At 37.8% G+C, this 27,017-nt stretch overlaps 1 protein-coding gene across 1 annotated transcript in view; it reads right to left on the bottom strand.

The window, feature by feature from the left end:
* EYS (EGF-like photoreceptor maintenance factor) overlaps window positions 1–27,017 on the bottom strand; it is a 636,352-nt gene that overhangs the window by 415,436 nt on the left and 193,899 nt on the right. Inside the window, exons 12-15 of the mRNA XM_088531218.1 lie at window positions 18,428–18,687; window positions 6,861–6,957; window positions 5,913–6,020; window positions 5,158–5,303 (exon numbers count right to left, since the gene is read on the bottom strand). Of these exons, the coding sequence (XP_088387344.1) occupies window positions 5,158–5,303; window positions 5,913–6,020; window positions 6,861–6,957; window positions 18,428–18,687 (611 nt within the window). The remainder of the gene's footprint in view (window positions 1–5,157; window positions 5,304–5,912; window positions 6,021–6,860; window positions 6,958–18,427; window positions 18,688–27,017) is intronic.

Here is a 27,017-nt window from a genome sequence, read left to right as displayed (position 1 = left end):
ATACTCAAAGACAGTCCATCCAGATAATCTCAGAAGGGTGGAAGCCCAGCAAGGGAGAAATACTCAACTGGCATCTCAGAGACAGAAGAAAAGAGTTCAACAGACAGACTGAAACACTTGAAGTTTGATTTTTAGCTTCACGTGAAGGTACCTAACTTAAGGTTTCTAATGCTTCATGTGAACGAGGTGCCTAAGTTTCCAATATAGTCAGCAGAGGTCTAAGAAGAACAATGAAGAGAACCTGGAGACTGGGCCAAATCCACACCAAGAAGGGCATTAGGGGAAGGATTTAGTTACCTAAAGTTGGCTCAGAGTGTCATCTGAGAAGCCTGCAGGCATTCAAGGTAACTTCTAACCCCAGCACTATTGAAGAAAACCAGACCTTTTGGAGGGTCAGCTAGGGACTGAGTGGGATACACTGAGGATTGTAAACAAGCACTGTACACAGGCAACTAAATCTCGACAGCCAGGATTCACTGACTGTACAGACTCTACCTCCACTGATTAGGTTACCTTAGATGGAAAATACACTTTTGACACCTACTCAGATACCTTACTCCAAAACTGATGCCTGCTACTTATGTTTCAACATATGTCTGGAAAATGATGTTAAAAATGGCTTTGCTATAAAATGAGAAACAGCTATTGTTGCAACAGCTGGAGAAAATGAATAATCCCTGTGTGTGCTTGGAGGGAATGGTCACATTATTTTAAAGAAATATTTCGTAGCTTTGGGATGCTAACTTCATGGATCAAGGAGGAACAGTGTAGTCTGTTTACAAAGACTCTTGGGCAACACGGATGAAGTATATTCTGCATATGTTCTTGGCTAAAGAGCAGAAACAAGAGAATAGTAACAATTATGAGAGCTGGAATAATTCTATGCTGGGCATATCAGGAGTATCCTGTGGAACTAGAGCACAAAATAAAGCAAGAGAGAGGCTAAGATGGAGCTGGAAAGTTCATGTCACTGGGTCAGCTGCAGCTTCGATACGTCCTTGCCAGACAATTTGATGGCAGACAGCGACAAAGCGCATCCAAGAGGCTACTTCAGGAGAAGGTTTAAAGCCATCCCTAGAAGGTATTTTGCCAAAAAATCAAAGGACAGGAAGTGAAATAATAATTTGTGCACTTCTGAAAAAGAATTTTTGATTATTGTATATTATCCAGATGTCATTTTCCTCATCCCTTCCATACAGTACTGTTTTAAAGTTACTTTATTTATCATTTTGGACCAAGAAAAAAGAGTTTCTTGAACACCCAGGGTTCCATTTTGTAAAGCGAGCACTTTGATCAGGATGCTCTCTAGCGTTTAGAAAGACCACTGTTGGTGTCAATTAAATCCTGATGAAAGTTTACATCTGATTATGGTGCACCTCTCATTTGAACTGTGCAATCACAGCTATTCGTTCACTACATGAGCTGCAAGAGAGCAATTAGATTCTATCTTAGCAGCGTTGAGGAAAATAAATATTTCTGTAGGCAATAAATTATTTTAGTTAAATATATATGCTTAAAGTAATATTTAAAATAAAATACAAAATGATGAACAATATAAAATAAATCCAAATTAAGATAAATTCAGGAAAAAATGCCTTGTATTAAGATGTACATTAGATGTCAAAGTTTTAGAGAATCTTTACAAGACTGCTTTCTCTAAAACAGTAAATTACATGATAAATTAAAAAAATCAAAGGTCTAATAATGTATAATGTTTTAATAAATAACTTTCTATAAGTAAGTATTTGAATTGTAAATAATTGCCTAATCCATTTAAGGTACTGCAATTTGTTTCCAGTTTCCATTCAAATTGTTACATCTCTAATATTTTAGAAATTATAACCAACAAACATTGCTTTCTCTATAAAATGAATTCAAAACATTTTTGAAACTCAAATCAGTATTTAAATCAACCCAAATGTTTTACATGAACTTCCTCATTTCCTCCTTTTTTATCAAAAGCTGTTTCTAAATTCAAAAAATTACTGCAGGTGACAGCAGAAATACACTTTTAATACAAGAGTACAATCACCCTGATTGATTACACTTTTATAAATTCAAAAGCACAAAAATACCAATATTTAGCAGGCTTAGAGTGCTTTTCCTCATTACCTAAAATTCAATAGCATGGTAGCCTCAGAAACTGAACAGCTATCTTTTCTACATAAAGCCAATAAAATGGCACCATCAGATAGAAAGAATTGGAAAAATTGTGTTGCAATTGTTAACAATGAAAATTTTCAAAATGTCAACTGTCAGTCAACTGCTTTACAATGTTGTATGTTTGTCAGGGAAACATACTCTTCACATGTTCCTGTTGTTCACAGGGACACTGAAAAGGTAAGGGGCTTTTTTGCTGTTTTTTTCTTGGAGTATCAGTTTCATTGTAAAGAGTGGGAATACTTTGTACTCAACTGACGAAACACTTTCCAAAAAGTGTCTCAAATAATCTAAAATAAAACTAAATGGAAGCAACTGCTCACAGTAAAAACTCAAGAATAAAATAAATTTATCAGTTTATCAAAGGAATAACTGACATAGTGTTATCTAAATTTTTTTCCTGAAAACTATGAGAGTTGCATTAATAGATATTATACAATTGCATTTATCTGCATGCATACACACTGAAGGAAGAAGAATGGTTCATTACTATTCAGAAATTAGATTTAACGGCAATTTTGTCCAATACTATTTTTAAATAGCAAAGCATCTAGGCAATAATATAACCTTGTTTGGCTTCCTCATAATTGCAATTTCCTGGCTTAAATGAGTTCTGAGAAACAGCACAAAGCAATCAGTTGTATGATGTAACTGTGCAGCCCCATAACATGTTATTATTATTATTACTAATAAGAGGCCATATGCTGTGTACAGTGAGATGCTCTACCATTGTCTTTCTCAATATTAATGATCTCTCTGTGTTTTTTTTTTCTGTAAATGGAATATTATCTAATTCCTAAGGAATAAGGTGATTTGGCTAATAAAATCATGTACACGCACACAAACAAAACAGCTTCTTTATAAAAATTAGAATTTCGATAGTGAGCAAGTATTACCTCCAATTACAAGTAATACGCTTGCATTACATACAATGGCTCAGGAAACATATTTTTGATTTTAGGTACTAGTTTTAAACAGAAATCTGTTTGCTAGTACTGCATAGTTCTTCAGGTATTACTCAGCTGTAAAATTAGAAAACAAGATAGATGGTAAAATGAGTAAAGAAAAATGTGCTCAGAGTCTTGAACCACTAGTACACTCTTCCTACAGTATGCCACACTGATGTGGAATTCTCACAACAGAAGGGATTGCAGAAGCCCATTTAACTGAAACTTCTTTCATCAAGCAGAAGAGCTAAGTGTTACTCTGATAAGACCTTACCTGGAAAATGAAACTTCTTTCACTCACTCTGGGTCACCTAACACCTCAAGTCTCATCAAGTTTATGCTTGCTCTCAAGAAGAAATGGAAGATGCTGCAGATGATAGAGCCATGCATCTTCTTAGAATCTCTTAGTTCACATTACATTTCTGGAAACAACTAATAACGCCATCACTGTGTGGTGGATTAATTCTTCCTTTAAAATTAGTCTAATTGCTATGTTGCACAGTTGAAATAGATACACTTCAGGGGGAAAAGTATTGGTTATAATTAAGTGATCTTCAGTCTATCATCACTTTTTGAGAGAATGCTTCAGTGTTTGACAGTCACCCGGGTATCACCTAGTGATCCCCTAATCACCCAGGTGATACCCTTGTTACTAAGTAGCTAACTACAGAAAAAACAAGTATCCTTGTGAAAGTACTACAGAGTAAATAATTTGTTAACAGTCAATAGCTACATGTAACACGAAACAAATATCATAGCTGAGAAAAACTATCCTCATTGGTAAAGCAGTTTAGGAAGAACTATTGTTAAAACTATTTAGTCAACCTTGAATATCATGGAGCAAAAGCACCTGCCAGTTGCTTGTTCCTTTTCAGATTAAACCTGCAGTCTCATAATCCTTTCAGTATAGGCAACTTGGTTTCTATGACCGTAACTGGGAATTCTTACAGAAATATATATATAATATATATAAAGATGAAGTCAGTGGTTTTAAAGTCTACTGTCAAACTGTAACTATCTTAGCACTGCTATCTTAGGCATCTAAGTTTCTATGACACCCAAGAACACAGAACACAGCCTTTTCTAAAGAGCTGAATTTTTTAGTTTTTTATTTTTAGGCAAGAGAATTATGCACAATTTTTCTAAATTTTGGTGAAATTCAAAAAAGGAATTTTTTGCAGAAGCTGTTTGTCAGTAAATGGAAGAAGGATACACAGTTACACAGATATTCTCTGAGAAATACTTGTTCTTCGCTCCAGAGAGAAATTACATTTTTCTCACTTCAGTGGATGCCAGCTGAGTCCTTTCTAATCTTACAAAATTATCTGATCCTCATCAAAGGCTAGGATGAGTAGAATAAATTATTTTACTCAAGAAGTATGCTGAAATGATGCAACTTGAGGCAGACAAATATAAAGATTTTTGAACACAGTCATATGAGTCACATGACCCTATGTATATTCAGGTTATTTAAGTTCAGTATATCAAAATATTAAGTATGTCTTGTTTCCTCTGCTACCTGCAGGCCACTCAAGTATACTTAGAGAAGATTTTCAAGAAACGTCAGTACATCTCTGTCCATTAAATATTTTGTCACTTGTTCCATAATGTAAATGTAAAGATTAACACTAAAGGAAACAACTTCAGTTCAACACGTCAGTGAAGACAAGGTGTCATTACAATTATGCACAAATTCAAAAGTGAGGGCAGTATCCTATCATGCTGGTAACATTTACTCTCTCTACAGTGTTATTATCTTGGGTGAACTCAGAAAACAATCATTTTCCCTACACTATATAACTTTTCATGTGTTTCAGTTTAATATCTGCGTGACTAAAGAACCCATAAATCAAGTGGCTTGAATGTAAACAAAGTCTTGAAGTATTTGGCAAGAACTGGATCAAATTCTGTTTCAATTAATATTGATTTCTTCTCCAACAAGAAGATGATCTCCCATACTCTTCCTGGATTTGAGCCCATAAGAATGAAATTAAAACTATGTAATATCTGTGAAATATCCTTCTTCACTGTGGCAGAGGACAAACTCTACCTGTGAATCCAGGGGGGCAGGAACACTGATATCCTCCTAATCTGTTGATGCAGCTTCCTCCATGCAAGCAAGGCAAAGTTTCACACTCATTTACATCCATTTCACAGAGAGACCCATAGTATCCATGTGCACAATTGCAGAGGAATCTTTAAGAAAGGAAAAACCAGATAAATCAACAAAAATAAACAATATGTTTGATTTCAACATTGTAAAGCAATCCATATGTTCTGGTGTCAAGATGTGATCCCCTAATCACCAGCCATGTTAAAATAACTGACAGAGTTTCCTCATTTCCATGTCTCTGAAGTAAACAGAGTGATTTACTCTTTTTCTGAATAGGTAAGAGAACTATACGCAAAAAATACATCTGAAACTATGGGGAACGACATAAGGGCTTAAGTTCTTCTGACACAAGTCTCTAAATGACTGCAGAATGCTGTGGATACAAACACGAAATGCAGCATTTTCCCTTGTTTACAATTTATAATTTATTAAACATTTACATTAGAAAAGGTAATTGTTTGAAGCCAAAAAGGTGGAAAACAACAAGTATGCCTAAGCCAGTTTTTCTTTTATTTTCCTCCTGGAGCACAAAAGAAGCTAATCCCTCTATCAGTAGTTTTTGCCTACCTGGTCTTAACACAGGACCCTTGTCATATGCTGTAGGCCTCATCCAAACCTCCAAGCAGTGAGTAGGCTTTGTAACTGAAGAAACCTGATTTTTTTTTTCCATTTAGTTGTAGTAACTAACTTACCTGTTTATGAGATCTAGGCAAGTTCCATTATTTTTGCATGGTCTTGATGAACATTCATTTATCTCCACTTCACATAGTGCTCCAGTAAAGCCATGCTGGCAGGTGCATCTAGGAAAGAAAGTTGTAATTTTTTACTTTTTAGTTTTATCTTAAAAAGAAAAAAAAAAGAGGTGGATTTTGAAGGGTGATAGCAGAAATGATTGAATTTCTTCTAGTCATTAGAAAATGCTATACATTAGCCTTTTCTCCCCACAGTCACTGCCTGGCAAACAACAGCCTTTTGTGTGCACAGGGTGCGCAGCGCCTGCTCTCACACTGCCCCTGACAGCCTCCAGCTGGCAACCCAGGAGGGTAGTGGGTTGGTGTAAGAAAATAATCCAAGTAGGCCCAAGCATCCCACCACAAACACGGCACTACTCCAGGTGAGGACCTCTAGATGCTGGTGACGTGTCAGGACTCCACTCCTATTGCCACCCTTGTTCTTTCCAAGAAGACTAAAACCACTGATCCCAGGAGCTAGACAGGCTTTGGGAGAGCGATCATAACGCCAGAGGGCGAGGGTAGATAATTTTAAGTTTTCTTGTGTAACATTTTTAACTGTTTTGCATTAATTTTGACTATGAGTATTAATGTTACTTTAATGGCACTAATAACAACTGCCTATTATATTTTGATTAGACTGTGAAGTTTTTAAGTATCCTGACAACAAATTCTCCTGTTCACCTATACGGTGAGCCGTAGCAAGACTTTGAATATAGTAGCAGAGTAATGAGTCAAATCCATCACAGAAAAATATAAATAAATACATAGGATTCATTACAGTACTAAAGACCTGCAAAGACAATAGAGACTAAGGTCCACAAAACTAGCTAAATGATAAATACCCCTGTATCCCCCTGTACCGACTGGTGATACTTTGAACCTGCTGTTCATAAGCATTTTCCTTACCTGTAGTGGTTAACCCCATCCACACAAAGCCCCTGATGCTGGCACGGATGGGAGGCACACTCATCCGTGTTAACTTCACAGTTAGTGCCTTCAAATCCTGAAAGAGAGATTATGCTGAACATGAATGAACGGATTCTACTACATCATGTGAATACTAAGGGTTTTGGATCCCCTCTGAGCTCAAGATTAACTCAGATAATGCATATGTCTGGTTTCGAGAAACCTCAGCTAGTCTTGAATCTTTCAAGGGCTGGAAAAACCTCAGGGGTGACCACTTCTTCTCTTAGGACATGAAAATAAGCGCAGGCTCTTTGTCCTTGGCGCCCAAATGAACTATGCTGCAGCCATGCCCACCTCTTGCCATGCACCCTGTGGATCTGTTCTTTCACCCAGGTCTGTGGACCAGCTCTTTGGCTTCACCTCATCCTTGCACATCCTTGCACTCATGCCTGGTGATTGGGCGACACAGGCCCTGGTTCTCATGGGGGACTTCAACTACCCTGACATCAACTGGAAGGACAACACAGCCAGGCACAAACAGTCCTGGAGGTTCCTGCAGAGCGTCAACGATAACTTTTTGACGCAGGTTGTGGAGGAGCCAACGAGGAGAGGTGGGCTACTGGACCTCGTGCTATCAAATAGAGAGGGACTTGTAGGAGATGTGAAGGTGGGGGGCAGCCTCGGCTGCAGTGACCATGAGTTGTTGGAGTTCAAGATCCAATGAGGAGGAGGAAGGGCTGTAAGTAGCCTTGCGACGATGGACTTCAGGAGGGCCAACTTTAGCCTCTTCAGAGACCTCCTCAGAAGAATCCCATGCGCTAGAGTTCTAGAAGGAATTGAGGCCCGAGAGAGCTGGTTAGTTTTCAAGTGGCACTTTCTCCACGCCCAGCAACAGTGCATCCCTGTGTGTAAGAAGTCAGGCAGAGGGGGCAGGAGACCTGCATGGATGAGCAAGGAGCTTGTGGCAATGCTCAAGCAGAAGAAGGCGGTATACAGAATGTGGAAAAAAGTACAGGCCCTCTGGGAGAAATGCAGGAACGTAGTCAGGGAATGCAGAGATGCGACAAAGGAGCTAAGGCACGTCTGGAATACAATCTGACAAGGGATGTTAAAACTAACAACAAAAACTTCTTCAAATATATTAACAGCAAAAGGAAGATCGGGGAAAACATGTGTCCACTGGTGAACGAGATGGGCACCGTGGTTACAAATAATACAGAAAAAACAGAGTTGCTGAATGCCTTCTTTGCTTCGGTGTTTACCAAGGGCAGCCCATTAGAGCCCCAGGCCCTAGGGACAAGAGAAGAAGCCTGGAGAGAGGAAGACTCGCCCTGGGTAGAGGAACATTGGGTCAGAGAGCACCTAAGGAAACTTGATACCCACAAATCCATGGGCCCTGATGAGATGCACCCCAGAGTTCTGCGTGAGCTGGGGAATGTCATAGCTAAGCCGCTCTCCATCATCTTTGAAAGATCCTGGAGAATGAGGGAGATGCCGGAGGACTGGAAGAAGGCCAATGTCACGCCAGTCTTCAATAAAGGCAAGAAGGAGGACCCAGGCAACTACAGGCCAGGCAGCCTCACCTCCATCCTCGGAAAAGTGATGGAGCGGCTCATACTGGCTGTTGTCTCCAGGCATGTGGAGGACAAGAAGGTGCTCAAGAGTAGTCAGCGTGGATTCACCAAGGGGAAATCATGCTTGAATGCTTGACTAACCTGATAGCCTTCTATGATGGAATGACCAGCTGGACAGATGAGGGGAGAGCGGTGGATGTCGTCTATCTCGACATCACCAAGGCTTTTGACACCGTCCCTCACAACACCCTCCTGGGCAAGCTCCGGAAGTGTGGGATAGATGAATACACAGTGAGGTGGATTAGGAACTAGCTGGATGGCAGGGCCCAGAGAGTGGGGATCAGTGGTGCAGAGTCTAGTTGGAGGCCTGTAGCTAGCGGGGTCCCTCAGGAGTCAGTCCTTAGTCCAGTCCTGTTCAATTTATTCATCAATGACCTGGATGAAGGCACAGAGTGCTCCCTCAGCAAGTTTGCTGATGATACGAAACTGGGAGGACTAGCTGATACCCCAGAGGGCTGCGCTGCCATCCAGAGGGACCTGGACAGACTGGACAAATGGGCGGTGAAAAACCTCATGAAATTCAACAAGGCCAAGTGCAAGGTCCTGCACCTGGGGAGGAATAACCCCAGAAACCAGTACAGGCTGGGGACCGACCTTCTGGAGAGCAGCTCTGCAGACAGGGACCTGGGTGTCATGGTGGACGACAAGTTGACCATGAGGCAGCAGTGTGCCCTCGTAATCAAGAAGGCCAATGGGATCCTGGAGTGCGTTAAGAAGAGCGTCTCCAGCAGGTCGAGGGAGGTGATCCTGCCCCTCTACTCAGCCCTGGTGAGGCCACATCTAGAGTACTGTGTCCAGTTCTGGGCTCCACAGTATAAGAGGGATGTGGAGCTGCTGGAGAGAGTCCAGTGCAGGGCTACAAGGATGATCAGGGGCCTGGAACATCTGCCCTATGAGGAGAGGCTGAAGGAGCTGGGCCTGTTCAGCCTGGAGAAGAGAAGGCTGAGAGGGGATCTGATCAGTGTCTAGAAGTACCTCAAAGGAGGCAGTGAGGAGGATGGTACTGGCCTCTTTTCACTGGTGGCCACTGATAGAAGTAGAGGAAACGGCCAGAAACTGAAGCATCAAAAGTTCCACGGGAATTTAAGGAACAATTTCTTAACAGCGAGGGTGACAGAGCACTGGAACAGGTTGCCAATAGAGGTTGTGGAGTCTCCTTCTCTGGAGATCTTCAAAATCCGCTTGGACGCAGTCCTGTGCCACGTGCTCTAGGTGACCCTGCGTGTGCAGGGGGGTTGGACTAGATGACCTCTAGAGGTCCCTTCCAACCTTAAGCATTCTATGAGTCTATGATTCTTTAATTACAGTCATCTACTATTTTGATGCTAATTCTTTCTTCATATGACTGATACAGAATTTTCTAGAAAATCTGAGTGTGAACTGAAATCATTTATTCCCTCTTTGTACGATGTTCCACAAAGCCACCTGAAAAGAAATCCTGTAATAGCAGACAAATAATTTCCATCACAGTGGACTGATCTAAAGTACCTTCCTCAGCACAGGCAACACTGTTAAATTCAGAATGCTTTAGCTTATTATCTGCAAATGGGTCAGAACCAGAGCCAAGATTTAAATAATCCTGATATCTGCAGTATGTGTAATTTGCAGCTTAAACTCTCACCTGACTTTCCATCCATCATTTCCTTACAGTTTGCTTAAGGAAAAAATAAGGGTAAAACGATTGCAAATTATTTTTCAACATGCTAGCTCACAATTATAGCTCAGTATTAGAAGCAGTTATATCAATCAGACAGCAGTTGCTGACAGTAAGTTGCTTTTAAGAGTTGTTCTTTTGATACAGGCTCCCCAGTGCCACTGAGCAATAACGGAAATGGCAGGAACGTGTTTCTGTATCTCTCGGTTGATTAATGAATCAAGAGGACACGCAGAATGTGAGACCAGGATCACGGCAGCACCACTAGCCAACTTCTTCTCTGGTGACTTTTCATTTATTTGTAATGAAATTCTTTCGAAACTGAATTTCCTTCAGAGCTTATGTCAATATTCGCGGGATTTGAAACTTCACCGAAATGTAGTAAAACAGAAAGAAAAAGGATACATGTAAAAAAATTAAAGCCACCCATAGATAAAAAGAAAATGGTCTGAAGCTAACAAAACACTAACAGAATTTGAACAGAACTTGCATGGAATGCTTTCTTATTCTTTTGTGATCCTATATGTTGTTTAAGGAACTACCTTTTTTAAAAAAAAAATACCCCTGTTTTGAAATTAAAATACATAAAAAGGAAAATGGAAGGCATTCATCATTCTGCTTCCCCCTGATGTCCCTCCTTCAGTACAGATGTTTCATGGAATTCTTTGGTAAGTAATACTGACATGAGTATACAGAGCACTATTTAGACACATTTTGACAGCACATATAGCCTGCAAGTATAGCTACCTGGAAATCACGCAAGTGAGACATACATACAGCAGTCATGCTATTTTAGGCATTACACAGAATCACAGAGTATTACTCCTACAAATAGAAAAACTGCAGTTTCACTAGAAGATATCATCATACATTATGAAATTGTAATTATGTTTTCAGCCTACTATTGAATAATTATTGAACAGCAACCTAGGAAATATTTACCCTGGTTTGTTACTAAAAATCAAGGAAAAAGAAAAGTAAAATAATGCAGCAACTATTAACCATGCTGGCAACTTTTACAGATGATTTGAACAAGTTCTGCTTTCTATTAGAACTTTAAACAGAAATACTAATTTCTACTTAAAAGGATTTAAAAAAAAAAAAGGAAGAGGAACTCATTTAAGGAAGAATACACTGCACATTGAAGCTTCAATATATCTCATGGGTTTAACATACATGGCCTCATAGAATTCTTGCATGTTACGTTACACTCAAGCATATTTTAAAGTGTAAAGTAATACCATAGTATTTTTAGTTATAAACTGCAATTGCTGCCACATACACTTGTGATCTTCTGATACTTAAACTATAAATAATGTACACATGCAGTTTTTACTCAGTAGTTTCCAGATTATTTCGTGTACTGTAAGAAGAATAAAAGATAATGCAATAGAAAGCATGTCTGTTTTCTGTTTAAACAACTTAAAACGCTTAAAATGTTAATGATGCTACTAAGAACAGTGTTACCAGTTGAAACGGAATTTGTATGATCTAAATGAGCATTCACTTAATATTGCCAACATAAACATTATTTAATATTTAATTTTTAGTTTATGCTGTAAATATAATTCATTTATTTGTATTACAGAACAGAATCATTTTTATTTTAAGTAAACTATTTTATAAAGTGGTACATTACTTGAAAGACTGAAAATATGCATCCTGCTGTAACGTATCTTACCATAACAATATTTAGTACTATATGTATGAAAGTAATAGACACATCTCAATGCAACTACTTGCTGCTTCTGCTAATGTAAATCTGTCAAACTTAGGATGCAAATTACAAATCAGTAACACAGGCAAATGATTCAATGCAGTTCTCCAGCCAAATACTTTACAAAGTTCCTTTTGTTATTTCAAACACGACATTAAAAGGAAAACATTAAAAATGGAATTTTTGACCCTAGAGTTTTCTACGCAGAAAATCTGAATGTGTCTTGAACTCAGTTTTCTTTTTTTTTTTCAAGACGGCCAACATGAAGACTAGACTACTGTAAAATCCAACAAAAATTCATGATTTGTCAAACATGTTTTACACTATTTTCTACTGCATCAGAGGAGGTGAAGTAGAATAGGAGCTCATAGGTACTACAGTACATTCAAATATAATCTTTCTTACAAAACAATGTTATCCACATTTCATAAAGATCAGCTTTTCATTAAAAACACTTTTATTTCTAATATTCTTTTTGAGCTCCTGAGTTCTTTTTGATGGCACGAAGTATATCTCAGAAACACTGCTGGTTTGCGTAGTAACAAGGCCTCCTGAAAATAATGAGGATGAAAAACAATAGAAACCACTGAGAATTATTTTGATTCTTTAACTGTATTAGAAAATTTATTTTTATATTTATGTATTTTATTAATAGTTGAGGTAGCATGAAAGTGATTTTGAGAGTACAAGCTCTAAAAATGTCTTCTACACATAGTATTACAAAAGCAGCTTTTCTAATATCCAAGTACTTAGTCTTTTAATTCTCAAGAAACAAATTACTGCATTAGAGCTAGCAGCTCCAGCAGTAGGTTCAGATTTGTTTGACATCTATCTGAGGCAGAATAATACACTTACAAGATTCAACACCCTGTGGTAGTTTTCCCATCAGTGTCAATGACAAAACATTAAATGCCCTTGACTAGGATGGGACACATTATATTGTTCCTCCTGCTTCTCTGAAATAATGGAAAGAGCAAGTGCATGTCCCAACTTTATCTATGAGACTTATGTAAGCTGCAAAGGGCCGAGACACACAAAGTCCAGCTGCACATCTGCTATTAAAGAACCACAGAGTTTTGCTTTTGAAAGAGTAGGTAGAGGATAAACAAAAAGTAGGAAGGCTAGTGCCAGTACAGAGTGTAGTTATTGCTTCTGCACAGACACGGCAGGGTCTTATCCTTACACCTCTTATGGACACCTCTCCACAGAACATGGTACATGTTCCCCTCCAGCCTGCTAATCCACACAATCCCTTCTGCATAAACCAGTTATGCAGGTACTCCCAGCTTCTAGTTTCACCTCTGCAGAGGCACCACACAGAAGGAAAGGACCCAGGATTCACTAATATGGAACTTAATCACACTGACTGGGTCCCAGATTTTTAACATGTCTGACCGTCACTGAAAATTGCTGAAGTCATGTCTTTTTGATAACCACTGCTAGCTGCAAAATGAACACAATTAGTAATGAAATTATGAACACAAATAAGGTGTCTAAGCTTCTCATTACTTGTGTGATATAATCTGACACAATTTGCTGCTCTCCATTCTTTTCTTTTATGCAAAATGATTTGCTTCACAGAAATATGTAGAGAAAATCTTTACCGAAATATTACACCAAGAAATAGGCACTTGGTGTGGGATTCAGACCATCTGCCTCCTGAACAAATAGTCCTAAGCTGCCTTTGTAGTCAGTGGAGTGAAATAGGTATTTCTACAGCATTAGCCATCTGACTTACTTATATGCCTATTTTTGGATGAAATGAATTACCTTACAAAACTGCCTCTCTCTCTCCATTGACTACAAATGGAGTACAGGGAGACCAGCTCAGCAAAAACTTTAATACTGTGGACAATCTACATCTGGTCGAATTAATCCACACTTTCTAGTGGCTTTACTCTAATAATACCTTTTTCATTGATTTCATTTCCCTTCTGAATTTCTTAACTCATTAAAAAGCTACTGAACTAAGTCAAATCCTGATTAAACAACCCTTCTTTCTGAAATAGATAGAGTTGTGGTATGAAAACACTACTAACAGTGCCTTCCTTTAGTTTCTTGGTATCAGAACTTAAAATTCTTCCATAAGCATAAATCACTGTCAAAAAAATCTTTGCTTACAAACACTTGCTTTTTTCTGGCTCACTCTTTATGTTGGCAAATTATTTTCTGTCTTACTAATTCTCTATAAAGTTTGTATATGTAGATTTTCCTGTGTTTCATATTTCCTCTTGATACTACCTATCCTTTGCGTCACATTTTAATATCAAGTCTGCCTGTTGTCATTCAAATGTCCTAGCCAGAAAACTGATCTTGCACTCACAGCTTTTGTGAATTTAATTTTATATTTAAATATTTTGTTTGTAGTTTGCATTAGGATTTTCATAGCAAGACTCAAACTCTAGACTCAAATTTTGGAAAAGTTCAAGAACTTTTCTTCAACTGTTATGTTTTACTCTTGCTCTTAAAATACGGACATATCTACAACCTTTCGATACGACTGTTTTCAGGAACTGTCTTTTACAGTCAGTCCTTTATAATAACTTATATCTCCCAAGATGAAAGTGTCCATTTTGCTTGTACTGCTTGTTCAGGATTATTAAAAACAGCTATACTTCTAGCACACTCCAAACTTAAACTTTGTTTTCTGGGTGTCATTATCCATAAGTCAAAACACAATTTTCTTATTCCTAGGAGGAAACATGCTTTTGGTCCACATCAAGAATACTCGTTACAAGTGAGCAGACATTTTTTTATGGGGGAAAGGGTATCATTCCTAGACCCCTTTTTCTCGTAGCTTCCATCTTTTCCTATAGGGCTCATCCTTAACTCTTTCCATTCCCACTTCATTCCACATGTTTTAAGATTACTAAAATGCATATTCATACTCACTTTCATTACATATTCTAGATCATCAGACTTTGAACTGACGGGCCACATGATACTGAGAATGTCACATAATGAATGTCCAGACTGCAACTCAGGGATGTAATCACATCCTTGTGTCTTTCATTGCTATTTTTACAACTCCAAGTATCCTTGTAAATTGATCCAATTTTATATATTAATGCAAAATACTTTTTTTTTTCTTTTCATAGGTGGATATGGATTTGCAAATGCTGTCACTGATTCCTGCTTTACGGATTTCTGTACTTACAGAAATTAAAATAACATCTCCTTTGCTTATTTAGAACAGGGAAATGTGCTCTGTCATACTCCAGGACTTTTCATTTGCATTTTTGCTTTGTTCTGGTATCCACTTATTTGTATTTTCTTTCACAGTCACAGATCCATCTCCTGTGACAACTCTTTGTTCATTTTTTTACACTGTGATAATGAGAACAACTTGATCTATAATATTTAATTCCTTTTAATTAGAAGGAATTACAATTAAAATCCTTTTAATTACCTTATTTTCAAGGTTTAAATCTGTGACACTCCCTTTCGTTGTTTTTCTTCATTTGAATATATCCTGTCTTCATAGTAATTTGGCTCTTTCAGAGAACACAGTCACCCTCAGAAAGATTCACTGTTTCTAAAGGCTGTTCTGTCTTCCCTTCAGAATGCCATTATGCACCTACCACTCTGCAATGTGACACTAACTAGAAGACCCTTATGTCCATCCTCTAGTTTATTGGAATATTACACATGCAGTTGATTTGTTTTTTGGATATTCTCTGTGAATTCTCTTTATTCTTTCTGGCTCTTAGACATTCTGAGGAATTTATTGTCCAGGCTCAGTTACAAATAATTTCAAATTATTTATATTAAATTCATATTTCATATATGAAAATCATGTCCTTTGCAGTATTACAATTTCTTTATGATTATTAAGATTCATTCCAAGAATTGAATTCTTTGGGAATGGAAAAAAAGGTGTTGATAAATGAAGTAATAAAACATTCTACTATTTGCCACTTATGCCTGAAGTTGTCCTTTCTTCCTCCGTTACTTTTCTGCTCGGTATGAAATATTTCAGAAGAATTAACAGAAAGATTCAATACTGCGTATATGCACAATGGCACAAAACAGCCACTTGACAGCCAACAAAACAGCCAAAACAGACAACTTCAACTGTATACAAGAGCAAAAATACAAGCAATTTTGCTCTGTACTCCTACTAACCATGGTTTCACTATCTCTCTGTAAAGTTGTTTCAATTATTATGTGCTAATTTAATATATCAAGACTGATTGTGATTAACTTATACTTTCAAATATAGCTACACTTTTCTATATTTGCTTCCTACACTTTTCTCTCTGCTTTTGTCTTCTTTGCCTCATTATGGCAGCCCAAGCTCCCTTTAGTCAGTGGAAAATATCTTTTTCTTATGAGCAAGCAAGACGGACCAAAGTTTGACTTCTGCTGCTGATTTTGCGGCCCATCTCTAATATTGTTTTCTAAAGATCATTATTGGAACTAGGCACTGATTTAAGTGACGGTCTTTCAAAGTCATGGTAAACAGGCTAAATCATTTCCTCGCTTCTATCATAAATTCCACTTCTTCATGTATCCAAAAATTGTGTTGCTTCTTTAAAGAAAGACCTATGCTAAATGCTCTTTTGAATAATATTATCGATAATAATTCTAATGTCTTTTTCTGAGTCACTGTTTTCTAAGGCACTGTCCTAATACATACCTGTAGAAGATTTATAACTTAGAGTGCTTCATAATGTATCAAAATCCATACTCTTTGACTGTATGTTATCAGGCAATTCTCAAAGATAGCCTGCTTCCCCATTAGCTGAACTAATGTGTGCTTCATGTGTGTACTTACCAGATTTATGGAACTGTCTGCTCAGTTGATACAAACATAAAATAGCTTTGGACAATTGATTTCAGAGAAATCAGGCCTACAACCACCTTGCTCATTTCGATCTCTTCATGTGCAATTACGTTTTGTGACTATTGACAAACTAGATTTTAATCCATCTAATGACTGGACAGCTGCCTACATATCATGCAAGTTGCTTAATCAATAACCCACATAGTACCAGGTCAGGTACCTTTGAGTAACCTAGCTGTATCAGTGTGATTGCCTTTTGCAACCAGATTTGGAATATTCTGAAACAAGAAAAGGAAAACAACTGAGAAAAAAATATTCTCATTAAATGCTTTCAATTAATTTTCTATATAATATTGCATCTCCTGGTTTGTTGATAAAGTCCTAAGTAAATAAGTGCATTTTTTCATTATTAATATTTGTTCATTTCATGAAGAATGCCTTTTACTCCTCTTCAATACTACGATGTTATCTATTTTCAAAGATTTGTTAATAAGATATGACACCGGTTCGGGTAACTCCTGTGCTCGTTCCCTGAAGATTCTTGAAAGTTCCTGGCTACAAGTTTCAAGAATCCTTGCAGATTCCTTCAAGGTTTCTTGAGAATCTGGCTGCAATTTTTTCGCATCTTTAAGAAACGAGGCACAAAAATGTTTCAAATAGACTCTTTTGTGTGATGTTAGACCTAAATCTGACGACTCTTTACGGATTGCTTCTTATGAAGACTTCAAAATCAATATATTATGTTAAAAGCGGTCTTCTATTTTTGTCATAATATTGAGTGTTATACTTACAAGGAATGAGCCGCATGCCTTTCCTCTGAACTTTTTTTTTTTCTAATCAGCAATTTATGGTACCCTTTGTCTTAACAATAAGAAATCTAAGCTCTTAACAGTGGTGACCTGTACCTATTATCTCTGGATCTTAGCAACTCGGTAAACAATAAGATGAGTAATACTGTTGTGGCTTAACACTGCAATTAATTTATTTGCTATCCTTGGCCCCTGGAGCTCACCTACCATTTATATGTATACAGGTGATGATTTCAAAATCCTGCCTAAATGTCAGGTTTGGTAATTGTATTCTGCATCCCTGAATTTACAGAGTCATTTTAATTAATTAGCATATTCTTTAATTCCTATGTAGGATTGCATAGAAATGTTCTGTAGAGTTCACGTATTGCTCTGTTCCACCTTAGCAGTTCCTGTATACGGAGGGAGAGATGGGGTTTTTTGAGCTGTGGCCCAAGAAAGCTACAGGTGCCCACTGTGCTTTTGCTTCCTGTGCATAAAAACAGGGAGCAACCTGTTCTGCGCATTAGACAGGGGAAAAGCACTCCCCCAATGCACCACACCTTCCTGCAGCTCAGCGGGAAGAGGAACTAGGTCTACCCTGGCCCAGTTTTCGTACTTTTAACAATTTGTGCATATTCTGTCTATTTCTGCTCATCTGTTTTGTCAATTTAGTCTGTCGGGTCTGATGGCCAGGTGTCTGTCTCTATTAATTCAGAAGTGACAATTCTGAATGCTGGAATCTAAAGATCCATGTAATATACTTAGTTACTGTAAGAAGAGTACACAAACAGCTATCATACCAGTCTCACTGTAACTGACTCTGTAATTCTGTAACTGTAACTCTGTAATTCATGAAAGCTGTATTTGCTTTGAAAGGGACACAGACTTGATTTCAGTAAACACAGCACTAAACACATTACAGACTTGCAACAACCTTGCAGTACAGCAGACGATATAAAACTATGCCAACTATGTGAGCTTTTACCTGCTTTACAAATGCACAGTGGATTTCCATCAGCTTGTGCCAGGCAGGTTGCGTTGTTTACACACGGATTGTAAGGCAGGTCGCAGGGACTGAAGCGCTGATGGCAGAAGTCACCAGTATAGAATGGAGGACAAACGCACACAAAGTGCCCCTGGGTAACAGACTCGTGACAGGTGGCTCCATTCAGGCACGGTTCTGCATCACATTCGTTTATATCTTCACTGCAGTCTGGCCCTGTCCAGCCTGCTGTACATGTGCATCTGAAAAAGAGGAGCAGACATGGCAGAAAAACGAGAGTCAATGACTTTGCCCATTCATGCCCAACTACTTCTCTTAAAAGAATTAAAAAATCAATAATGTCATTCTGTGCATAGCTTTCTTCTACCAGCTATGGCAGTTTTCACTATGAACAAAAGTTGTACTGAGGTTCTTCTCTCAGAATTTGTTTGTACAAAGGAAAAATTATTTATTCTGAAGTGTAGAATGTATGCACTTGGGGAAACACCTGGCTTTTTAGTCAATGCAGACAGAATATCTGTGAACCTTTTTTTTTAAGCTTCTGAACAATATCCACAGCAATTATCAAGTGTGGTATGCAAAGTTTGTCAGACCTAAGAAATGAATTTTCGTATGTGTGAAACCTGTATGTAGCTACAAGTGTTTGGGAAGACACCACGGGCAACGTGCAGCAGGTAGCATTAAGCGTACCCTTAAGAACAAAGGCAGAAGGCCAAAGGCATGAAAAATGAAGAATCTTCATAATGCTGTTTCTTTTTTAATATATGCACTTGTGAAGGGTTGATACTGACAACGTAGAAGAGAAAAATTTGGACCAATAACCACAACACATCTGATTGATTGTAAAGTATCTAACTTAGAGAAATACTAACTCCTACTCACAGCACAAATATGATGATAAGGTTCCAGATATTCAAAGACTACAATTTCCTGAAGATTTCAAAGTCGCAAAGGAATTTTTCCCTTTAACTACAGTGGAAGAAGGGTATTTTCACATTTCACTTACTACCAAATGATAGGAATTATCTGTTGCCTGTATGTTTGAATATGGCTTGATTTTTATGATTTCTTTAGAAATTCTGTAAACTAAAAGGCTGATTTTTAGCCAGAATATGTCAAGTATTTACATCTATATAAAAAGCTTAAGTACTGTATTTAAATGTGTTATGTGCAAACACAAGTTTATTTGGATATTCGAAAAAAGAAGTATCATCTGCTAAATTCTCATAAAACTGAAGAAGACAGTAAGTAACCTAAGCTTAAGACACAGTTAACACTCTAACTGGAAAATATTTCCTGATTTTTCTCCTATGGACAGACAGAATTACCATCTTCTGCACACATTAAGTTGTAAATTTAGAAGTTGAAAATATTACATGGACTTTCTTATATTAAAAAATAGTAGTTATACATGAAAGAGTGACAGACTTCTAAGTTAAATCCCAGCCAATACCTAAATAATGTATATCATACATTATGAATTATGAAATTATGAATTATGAAAATTATGAAAATTATGAAATTATGAATTATGAAATTATGAAAATTATGAATTATGAATTATGAATTTTGATTAATTATGAGTCATAATTATGACTAATTATGATAAATTGGACTTCTTACAATTCTTTTTTACCATTAAGCAAACAAAATCTACTGTTTTCATCCCTCAATTGCGTACTTGTTTTCATCCCTGAATTGCATCTTTTATTAGGAAATGCAAGGACACAATAACCCATCAGAAATATCAAAAATAGCAGTATTCCACAGCCAGACTCTTTCTGTTCTATATTGTAAAATCAATTGTAATGAAAATTTTGACTAAAAATAGCCACAATATTATTTTCTCTTGAAAATAACAGGTTTTTGAAATGCAATTAAAAAAAAAGTTTCTTCTATTGGAGCAAAGCAATTTATAGCATCATCACAAAGCAGAATGATATGCTGGCACATGCAGTTAGATGTAGCTCTAACTGATGAAGTCTAATTTAATATTGCTGATTTTAATTAATTTGCCTTACTCTATATACTGTATTCATGCTTTAAGTAACTGAACCTAAATATTTTCCTCGATATTATACTATCAAGCCGCGCATGACTGCTTTCTCAAGATTATTCACTTGGATAATAATATACAATACTGACTATGCCTTATCTGTACAGCCCATCCAGATAAGCTTCCGTAAGTACAATCTGTTAGCTATTCGTACAGTTTTCCATAGATTTAAGAGCTTTCCATGCAAAAAAAGATAATGAAAAATAATTTTATCCATAGTTTTGTTTTTCTATGTATCTGCTTAAACAACAAATTCCCAGTTAAAAATTGCAACCTGCAGCCATAAATGGATATCTGAAAGAACTACTATTAAGCTATAAGTTCCTGTAATGCTATATGATAAGCTAAGTATTAAATTACTTGATTCTTACCAATTTGATCATCCTTTTTATTTCTCACATACCAATGGAGCACACTAGTATCACTTGCCTTATGTAACCTTATGAGTTTTAAGCAATCAAATCGTATGGAAGCTTTTTAGCAATAACAGAATAGTTAAGGTAGGAGGGATCTCTGGAGACCAATGCCCCAGCTCATAAAAGTGCCAGATGGAGCAGGTTGCTGAGGACTACATCTAGCTGGGTTTTGAATATCCCCAAGAATTGAGACTCTACAATCTCTCAGCTCCACCTGTTCCAGATGTTGGCATCTGTATAGAACATAATATTATAAACAAGAAGTACACCAGAGCCTCTGGCACTACGTTTTCCTGGCAGTCTAGTAAAAAGAACTGGACTCATGAACCAAACAGCCACATTGTGCCCATCATTCACCTGCCTCTTTGTTTGATCGTATCTTGATGAGAAAAGACAGGATGTTAAGTGAACATTAAGAGGCCTATCAGATATACTGTACATACAATAATGTCTATTCAACAGCAAGGGTTTGTATTCTCTTGCACATTCAATCAAATCAGCTAGCCTGGAAAGCTGCAGTGCTCAGTGATTACCTTATTCTTCCTAAGCTGGAGGCTATTAAATTGTCTGAAAGTAAAATGAGAGCTCACTTTCAGAAGATACAGAGCACCAAATTTAGAGTACCATTCACCAACGCACACCACTAAATTCCTAAGAGGTACACTTTAGAGTCACCAGAGGCTTATGCTATTCTGTTTTCTCTCTCCTTTTTCCTTCCAGAAGCATCTTCTTTTATTCCCTGAAAGTTTAACTCACTCTTTGCTCCTCAGAGATTTGATGCATCTTACATATTCTATCAGCTTTCACCTATAAAAGCTGTTATGAATTTCTCTGTTCTTCTGTTTCTTTTAGCTCTCCATTAGCATATGTCACTCCCAGATGTTCTGAAATTCTCACCCTGGTCTCTCCACCTCCTGCTGAAATCCATTCTGAGCCTCTTTGTCATCACTTCCATATTCCTGCTCTATCCATTGATTTCCTAAAGCTCTCCCTTTTATAGCTCATGCGTGTGCGGGGTGCTGTACTAGATTATCTTCCAACCTTAAGGGTTCTATGATTAAACACTACTCTTGCCCTGCCCAGCTGAGGCCACAGGCTCAGTGCCAACCTAGCCATGCTGGGCTCTGCTGGCTTGGGTGTCTGCACCAGCAGCCATGAGCTGCTGCCTGCACCACCTCTGAGGAGGGGACACCCCCACCCTGGCAGATGACAGCCACTGAGGGTGGCGCTGGGGTGGCCACAGCTCTCACACCACAGCTGGCAGTGCCGCGCAGGCCGGTAGGTGGCCACAAGAAACGTGTGTAGTCCAAGGAGGCCAAAGAACCCCAACGAAGACCTCCACGTGCTGATGATGTCTCAGGACTCCATCCCCAACCCAGTTCTTGTGGTTTCTGAGTAAATCACTGATCTCAGACCTCCTGGGACACTGGAAGGGTGATCCTAATGCCAGAGGAAAGGTAGGTAATGGTAAGCTCTCCTTAGCAACATCTTTAACCATGCTATTACTGAGTCTTTTCAGCACTACACTACTAGACTCTTTAAACATTCACTAAACTAACAGTGAATTTTTCTCTCCATTTATATCTCCTTTGACAAAGGGCAAGTATTACATGGGATGTGTTCTGCCTACTCCCATCAGACAGTATGCTAGAGAATACTGTAGAAAAGACTCAAAATGCTTAGTTGGACAGACTAGTAGTGGTCAAAGAGAACCACAGTGTACTCTAAGGAAAAAAATACCCAATTTATACCAAATATAATTGTAGCAACAGTTTGAAATATAAGAGCCTCTCTCCCCTCTCCAGACTTTTGGGGATGAGGGGAGGAGAGGAATGGGTATGGGGAGAGGGTACAATTCCTGCCATGCAGTTCAGCTCTTCTTCTATCAAGAAGCTGCAACTATTCAGGAAACACAACTACAGTCATGGCAGTTTAGATGGAGGCACAGGAAACCCTTTTTCATGTATTTATTTCACTACACAGACCCCACATGATTAAATCCTGAACAGAAATCAGCATTGGGTGTTCTTGCATTCTCCATACCTTCTTGGAAAGTGACTGTTCCCTCTTTTTAAGGCCATGCAGAAAACTCAGTGATACAATCACTAATCTGTATTTCTTACATCAGTAAAGACAAATAGACAGACATACAAAACATTTTTTTTTTTTAATGAAAAAGTGTGGAAATAACTTTTTTTTTTTCTATTGCATATAAAGGAGGCAGAACAAAGTCTCTCCAAAATCCACATAAAAGAATTCAGCTTGACTGGGACTGAGCTGCAGATCATGAATGGGCAACATCGGAGATTAAATATGAACACACGCTTTAATGGTACACAGCACCTGCATCAGCAACAAAGAAAATGAAAAACTGAGAGCAAATCTATAAGCGAACCTGCTCCAGCAGCATGAAAAATAGATTCTTCTAATGGTTGCTAGTAATTTTTATGAACTATAGTTGCTTTAGTTGCTTACTCCATTCCACACTGCAAAAGTATTACCGGGTTTTGTTTGTTTTTTACCTACTCTTAAGATGAAACATACACATTCATATTTACAACAACTTTTTTGAATGTTACATAACAATCAGCTGGAATTTTTAGATGACAGAGGCAATGTCATAAAGGAAAAGAATGGAAAAGCCTAAAATCACTATTTCTCCACTTATCGCTGGGACTAGAGGGCAGGATCAAGTAACTGCTGGAATAAAAATACTGTTAGAAACTTTTTCACTCACAGCACTCTTCTTTCTTATGTATGTCAAAAAAACTTATGGATACGGTGAAAAACAAGGTATTTATTTTCCACACCAGTGGCCTCTCCTGACCTGAATCACAGAGTTCAGCGCAGACACACAACTTATCTCCAAGGTCCATCCGGCAGCTGTAAAGACTGCAGGGAACCATGGAAGAACTCCAGCATGTCTGTTCCTTGCACTTGTCCTGAGTAACTCACTACATTGTAACTATTAAGTTAGAAGTACATATAAAGTAGATACATTTCACTGTGGTTTAGAGAGGCACCAGAGGTTTCACTTCCTGTGCATTCAGCTAACAAGATGATGCAGATCTGTGTTGAGACCTCACTCTTAAGAAAAAACCTTACCAAGAATACTCTCTTTAGTAAAAAGAATTAACTGAACAACCCCAAATTTCTGTGAAAATATAATCACCATTCATATGTAGTCTCCGTAGATTAGTACTATTTGAAACTTAACACTCAAAAGATTCTGAAGCACCCGACCTTCTAGAAACAATAATGCCTCTTTGGTCACTTCTTATCCAGACAGTAAGAGGTGCCTCGATGTTGCTCCAGTCAACACTGGCACATCAGACATGGTTCAGTCTTGTCTTTGAGGAATACTAGCACCTCCTTCAAGAATATAGTATCATTAGCTGTCACCTCTGTTTGTAAACTGAACCATTAATCTGAGCGTAGGGACCAAACTAACCTCTTACCTTCTCAATTCAAGTGGTATGAAAACACCAATACTGTAGTTAGTCAATAAAAATTTCAGCTCCTTGGTCTGTCAATATGGCAGTGCGAAGTTTCATTAGCAATGAAGTACACAATAGTATGGTTTATTATTATGGTATCATTTATTAATAGTATTCTTGACTGTTTCTTGATTAATCTTTTTATGCCCTATATTATTGAAAAATATCCAAAAAATAATATAGGGCATAAAAAGATTTATCAAGAAACAGTCAAGAAGCTCATCCATATGAGCTCATCCATTACCCAATGGTTCTGATTCCCAAATATGCTCATGTCTGCCATGGCCAAGTGATAAACATCTTTGCAAACTATGTAAATGTGTAGAGCAAGAAATGAACCCCACGGGAGGAAATAGCACCACTTTCCCATCACCCTTCTCCATAGGCTAAATCGACCGGTGAAGAGAGAGCATTTCATCTTTCACAGAATAAACTGACAGGTGAGCATCAACTTAGCAAACAGGTGATATAAAAAAGAGCCCATCTGCTTTTATCAACTGTTATAATGATAAGAAGCTGAAATTAAACAAAATTGTTTTCTTTGTATACACATATCTAAAATTTCTTAATGTAACAGAGATGTAGAAGTTGGCTATTACGGAAAATAATAGTTTTCCATAATGGAAAGTACTGGCTTAGCCTGCAGTCTTTAAGATGAATCTGAAGTGAGCATAGCCAAGTACAGATAAAATAGATGGGGAATGGTACCAGCTGATAACAGTCATGCTCAGATCTCATTTTTATGTGCTTGACTGTTCAAGCCTCAGAAAAGTGCCCATCATGGAATGAAAAATACATCTAGCAGTAAGCTGACTAATAACAATGAATGAATTGTAAATGAAATGGACCTTGCTGCCATTATATATCAAAAATGAAATGCATCCATAAAAAAACTCTACAGTAAATTCTATAATGAGTATAGCCTAGGACACTTGGTTAAATTTGTTACAAGAACTTTCACTCTCCTTCTCTGTTCTATATGAAGGTTGTTGAATGCAATCCAATTCAATGCATGTCACAAGCTAAATACTTTAACTATTTGTAAAACAATATATTATTTATTATTGAACTATTTACATAACTTCACTGACTGAACAGCTATTTGTGTATTATCTGTTCAGTAACAGCAGAATTTAAACTGACTGAATATAAAGAGCTAGGATTTGATACCAGTAGCCAGTGGTACTATCAGGTATTTCTGATCCTTGTCCTAGGGGGCTCAACAGAATTGTCATCTGAATACTACAAATGACTGTAAGTTGTTTAGGTAGTAAGACACTAATCCAAGACTCAAATTGCAGCAGTTCATGTTGAAAGAACTGAATGAAAGACACCATTGAGAACTTCTGCAAAAGACATCAAACATACCATTTTCAAAGTCACCTTAGTGTCATTAAAAAAATAAAGGGATATACACGCCGACTAATTTCCCAGTTTTGCTGGCTCTGACTATGCAGCAGGAGATAAGCTGTCTTTGCACTGCATATCCGGAAGTGCCCTGACTCCACACTAGGATGAGACAGAGATGCCAGCAATCTTTATCCTTCTGCAGTAAAAAGGCTACCTCTATGTATTGAGAACCACAGGCATAAAAGGAGATTATCCATACCGGAAAACAGTTGGTGCAGACCCAACATACTTGTTAGATGCATTTTGGTGGGTTTACTTCAGACTACTTATAGTTTTATCACAGGGACTGAATGTCCAGGAGTGGATCCCACTGGATGCGCTTTGAGTGCTTCCTCTTTAGTTTCATCTAAAAGAACTCCTGTTTGCAGGCATAGAATTATTACATATAGCAAAACAACCAACATCTAGGAATTAGGGATGGCAAGCAGATTCACTTCAGAAGTGTACTCACAAGCTGAGCTAAAACCACCCTAGAATAAGCTTCACCCCACTCAGACAGCTGAGTTATCTGGGCCTGCATAAATGTCACAGAGGACACAGGTTGGGCACAGACATGTCCTTCCTCCCGGCAATATTATGCATTGAAAGTCTTTATACTAGGAGTTAAATCACTTCACAGTTCCTACGTTTCCAGTAGGGAGAGGTAAATAACTTAAAAGTTCAGATCTCAAATGCACTGAACTGCCTTATGGAGAAATCTATTTGTCTTCACTTTTACTGTAAAGAACACAGTGCAAATAGGCTACAGAACTTAGGTGCCTCTGTTAAGTACATAAAATTATATGTAACCTGAATACTGGACCATAGAGATGAGGAACATCCAGATTCTCTTCAGATCCATCAAACTATTTACATATATATTTTAAGAAGGATTTTGGAACCAATGTTTCAATCCATAAAGCCAGATGAAATTAAATTGGTTTCTGTTTCAGCATAGAAAGTTAAAATTAAAAATCACTACAACTGTCACTGGAGGGCAGTGCCATGGGAAAGAAGGTTTGTACTGCGAAGAGTATAACCACTGAAGAGTTTTATTAAGGAAGATATAACATTCCCAGATGTGTCTCTTGAGCGGCACATAGTTCACTAGGAATTAAAATGCAGTGTCTATTCTAAGGTAAAACCTGACAACAATGGGCCTGCTCTGGGAAGTCTAAACTCAAGAAGAGGAGGCATAGAGAAACGCTGTCCCA

Source organism: Tinamus guttatus, unplaced genomic scaffold (assembly GCF_059628265.1).
Source record: "Tinamus guttatus ecotype Peru unplaced genomic scaffold, ASM5962826v1 Tinamus_guttatus_pri_ptg000402l, whole genome shotgun sequence".
In the NCBI taxonomy this organism is placed as follows: domain Eukaryota; kingdom Metazoa; phylum Chordata; class Aves; order Tinamiformes; family Tinamidae; genus Tinamus; species Tinamus guttatus.
This window is presented reverse-complemented; position numbering and strand designations above follow the sequence as displayed.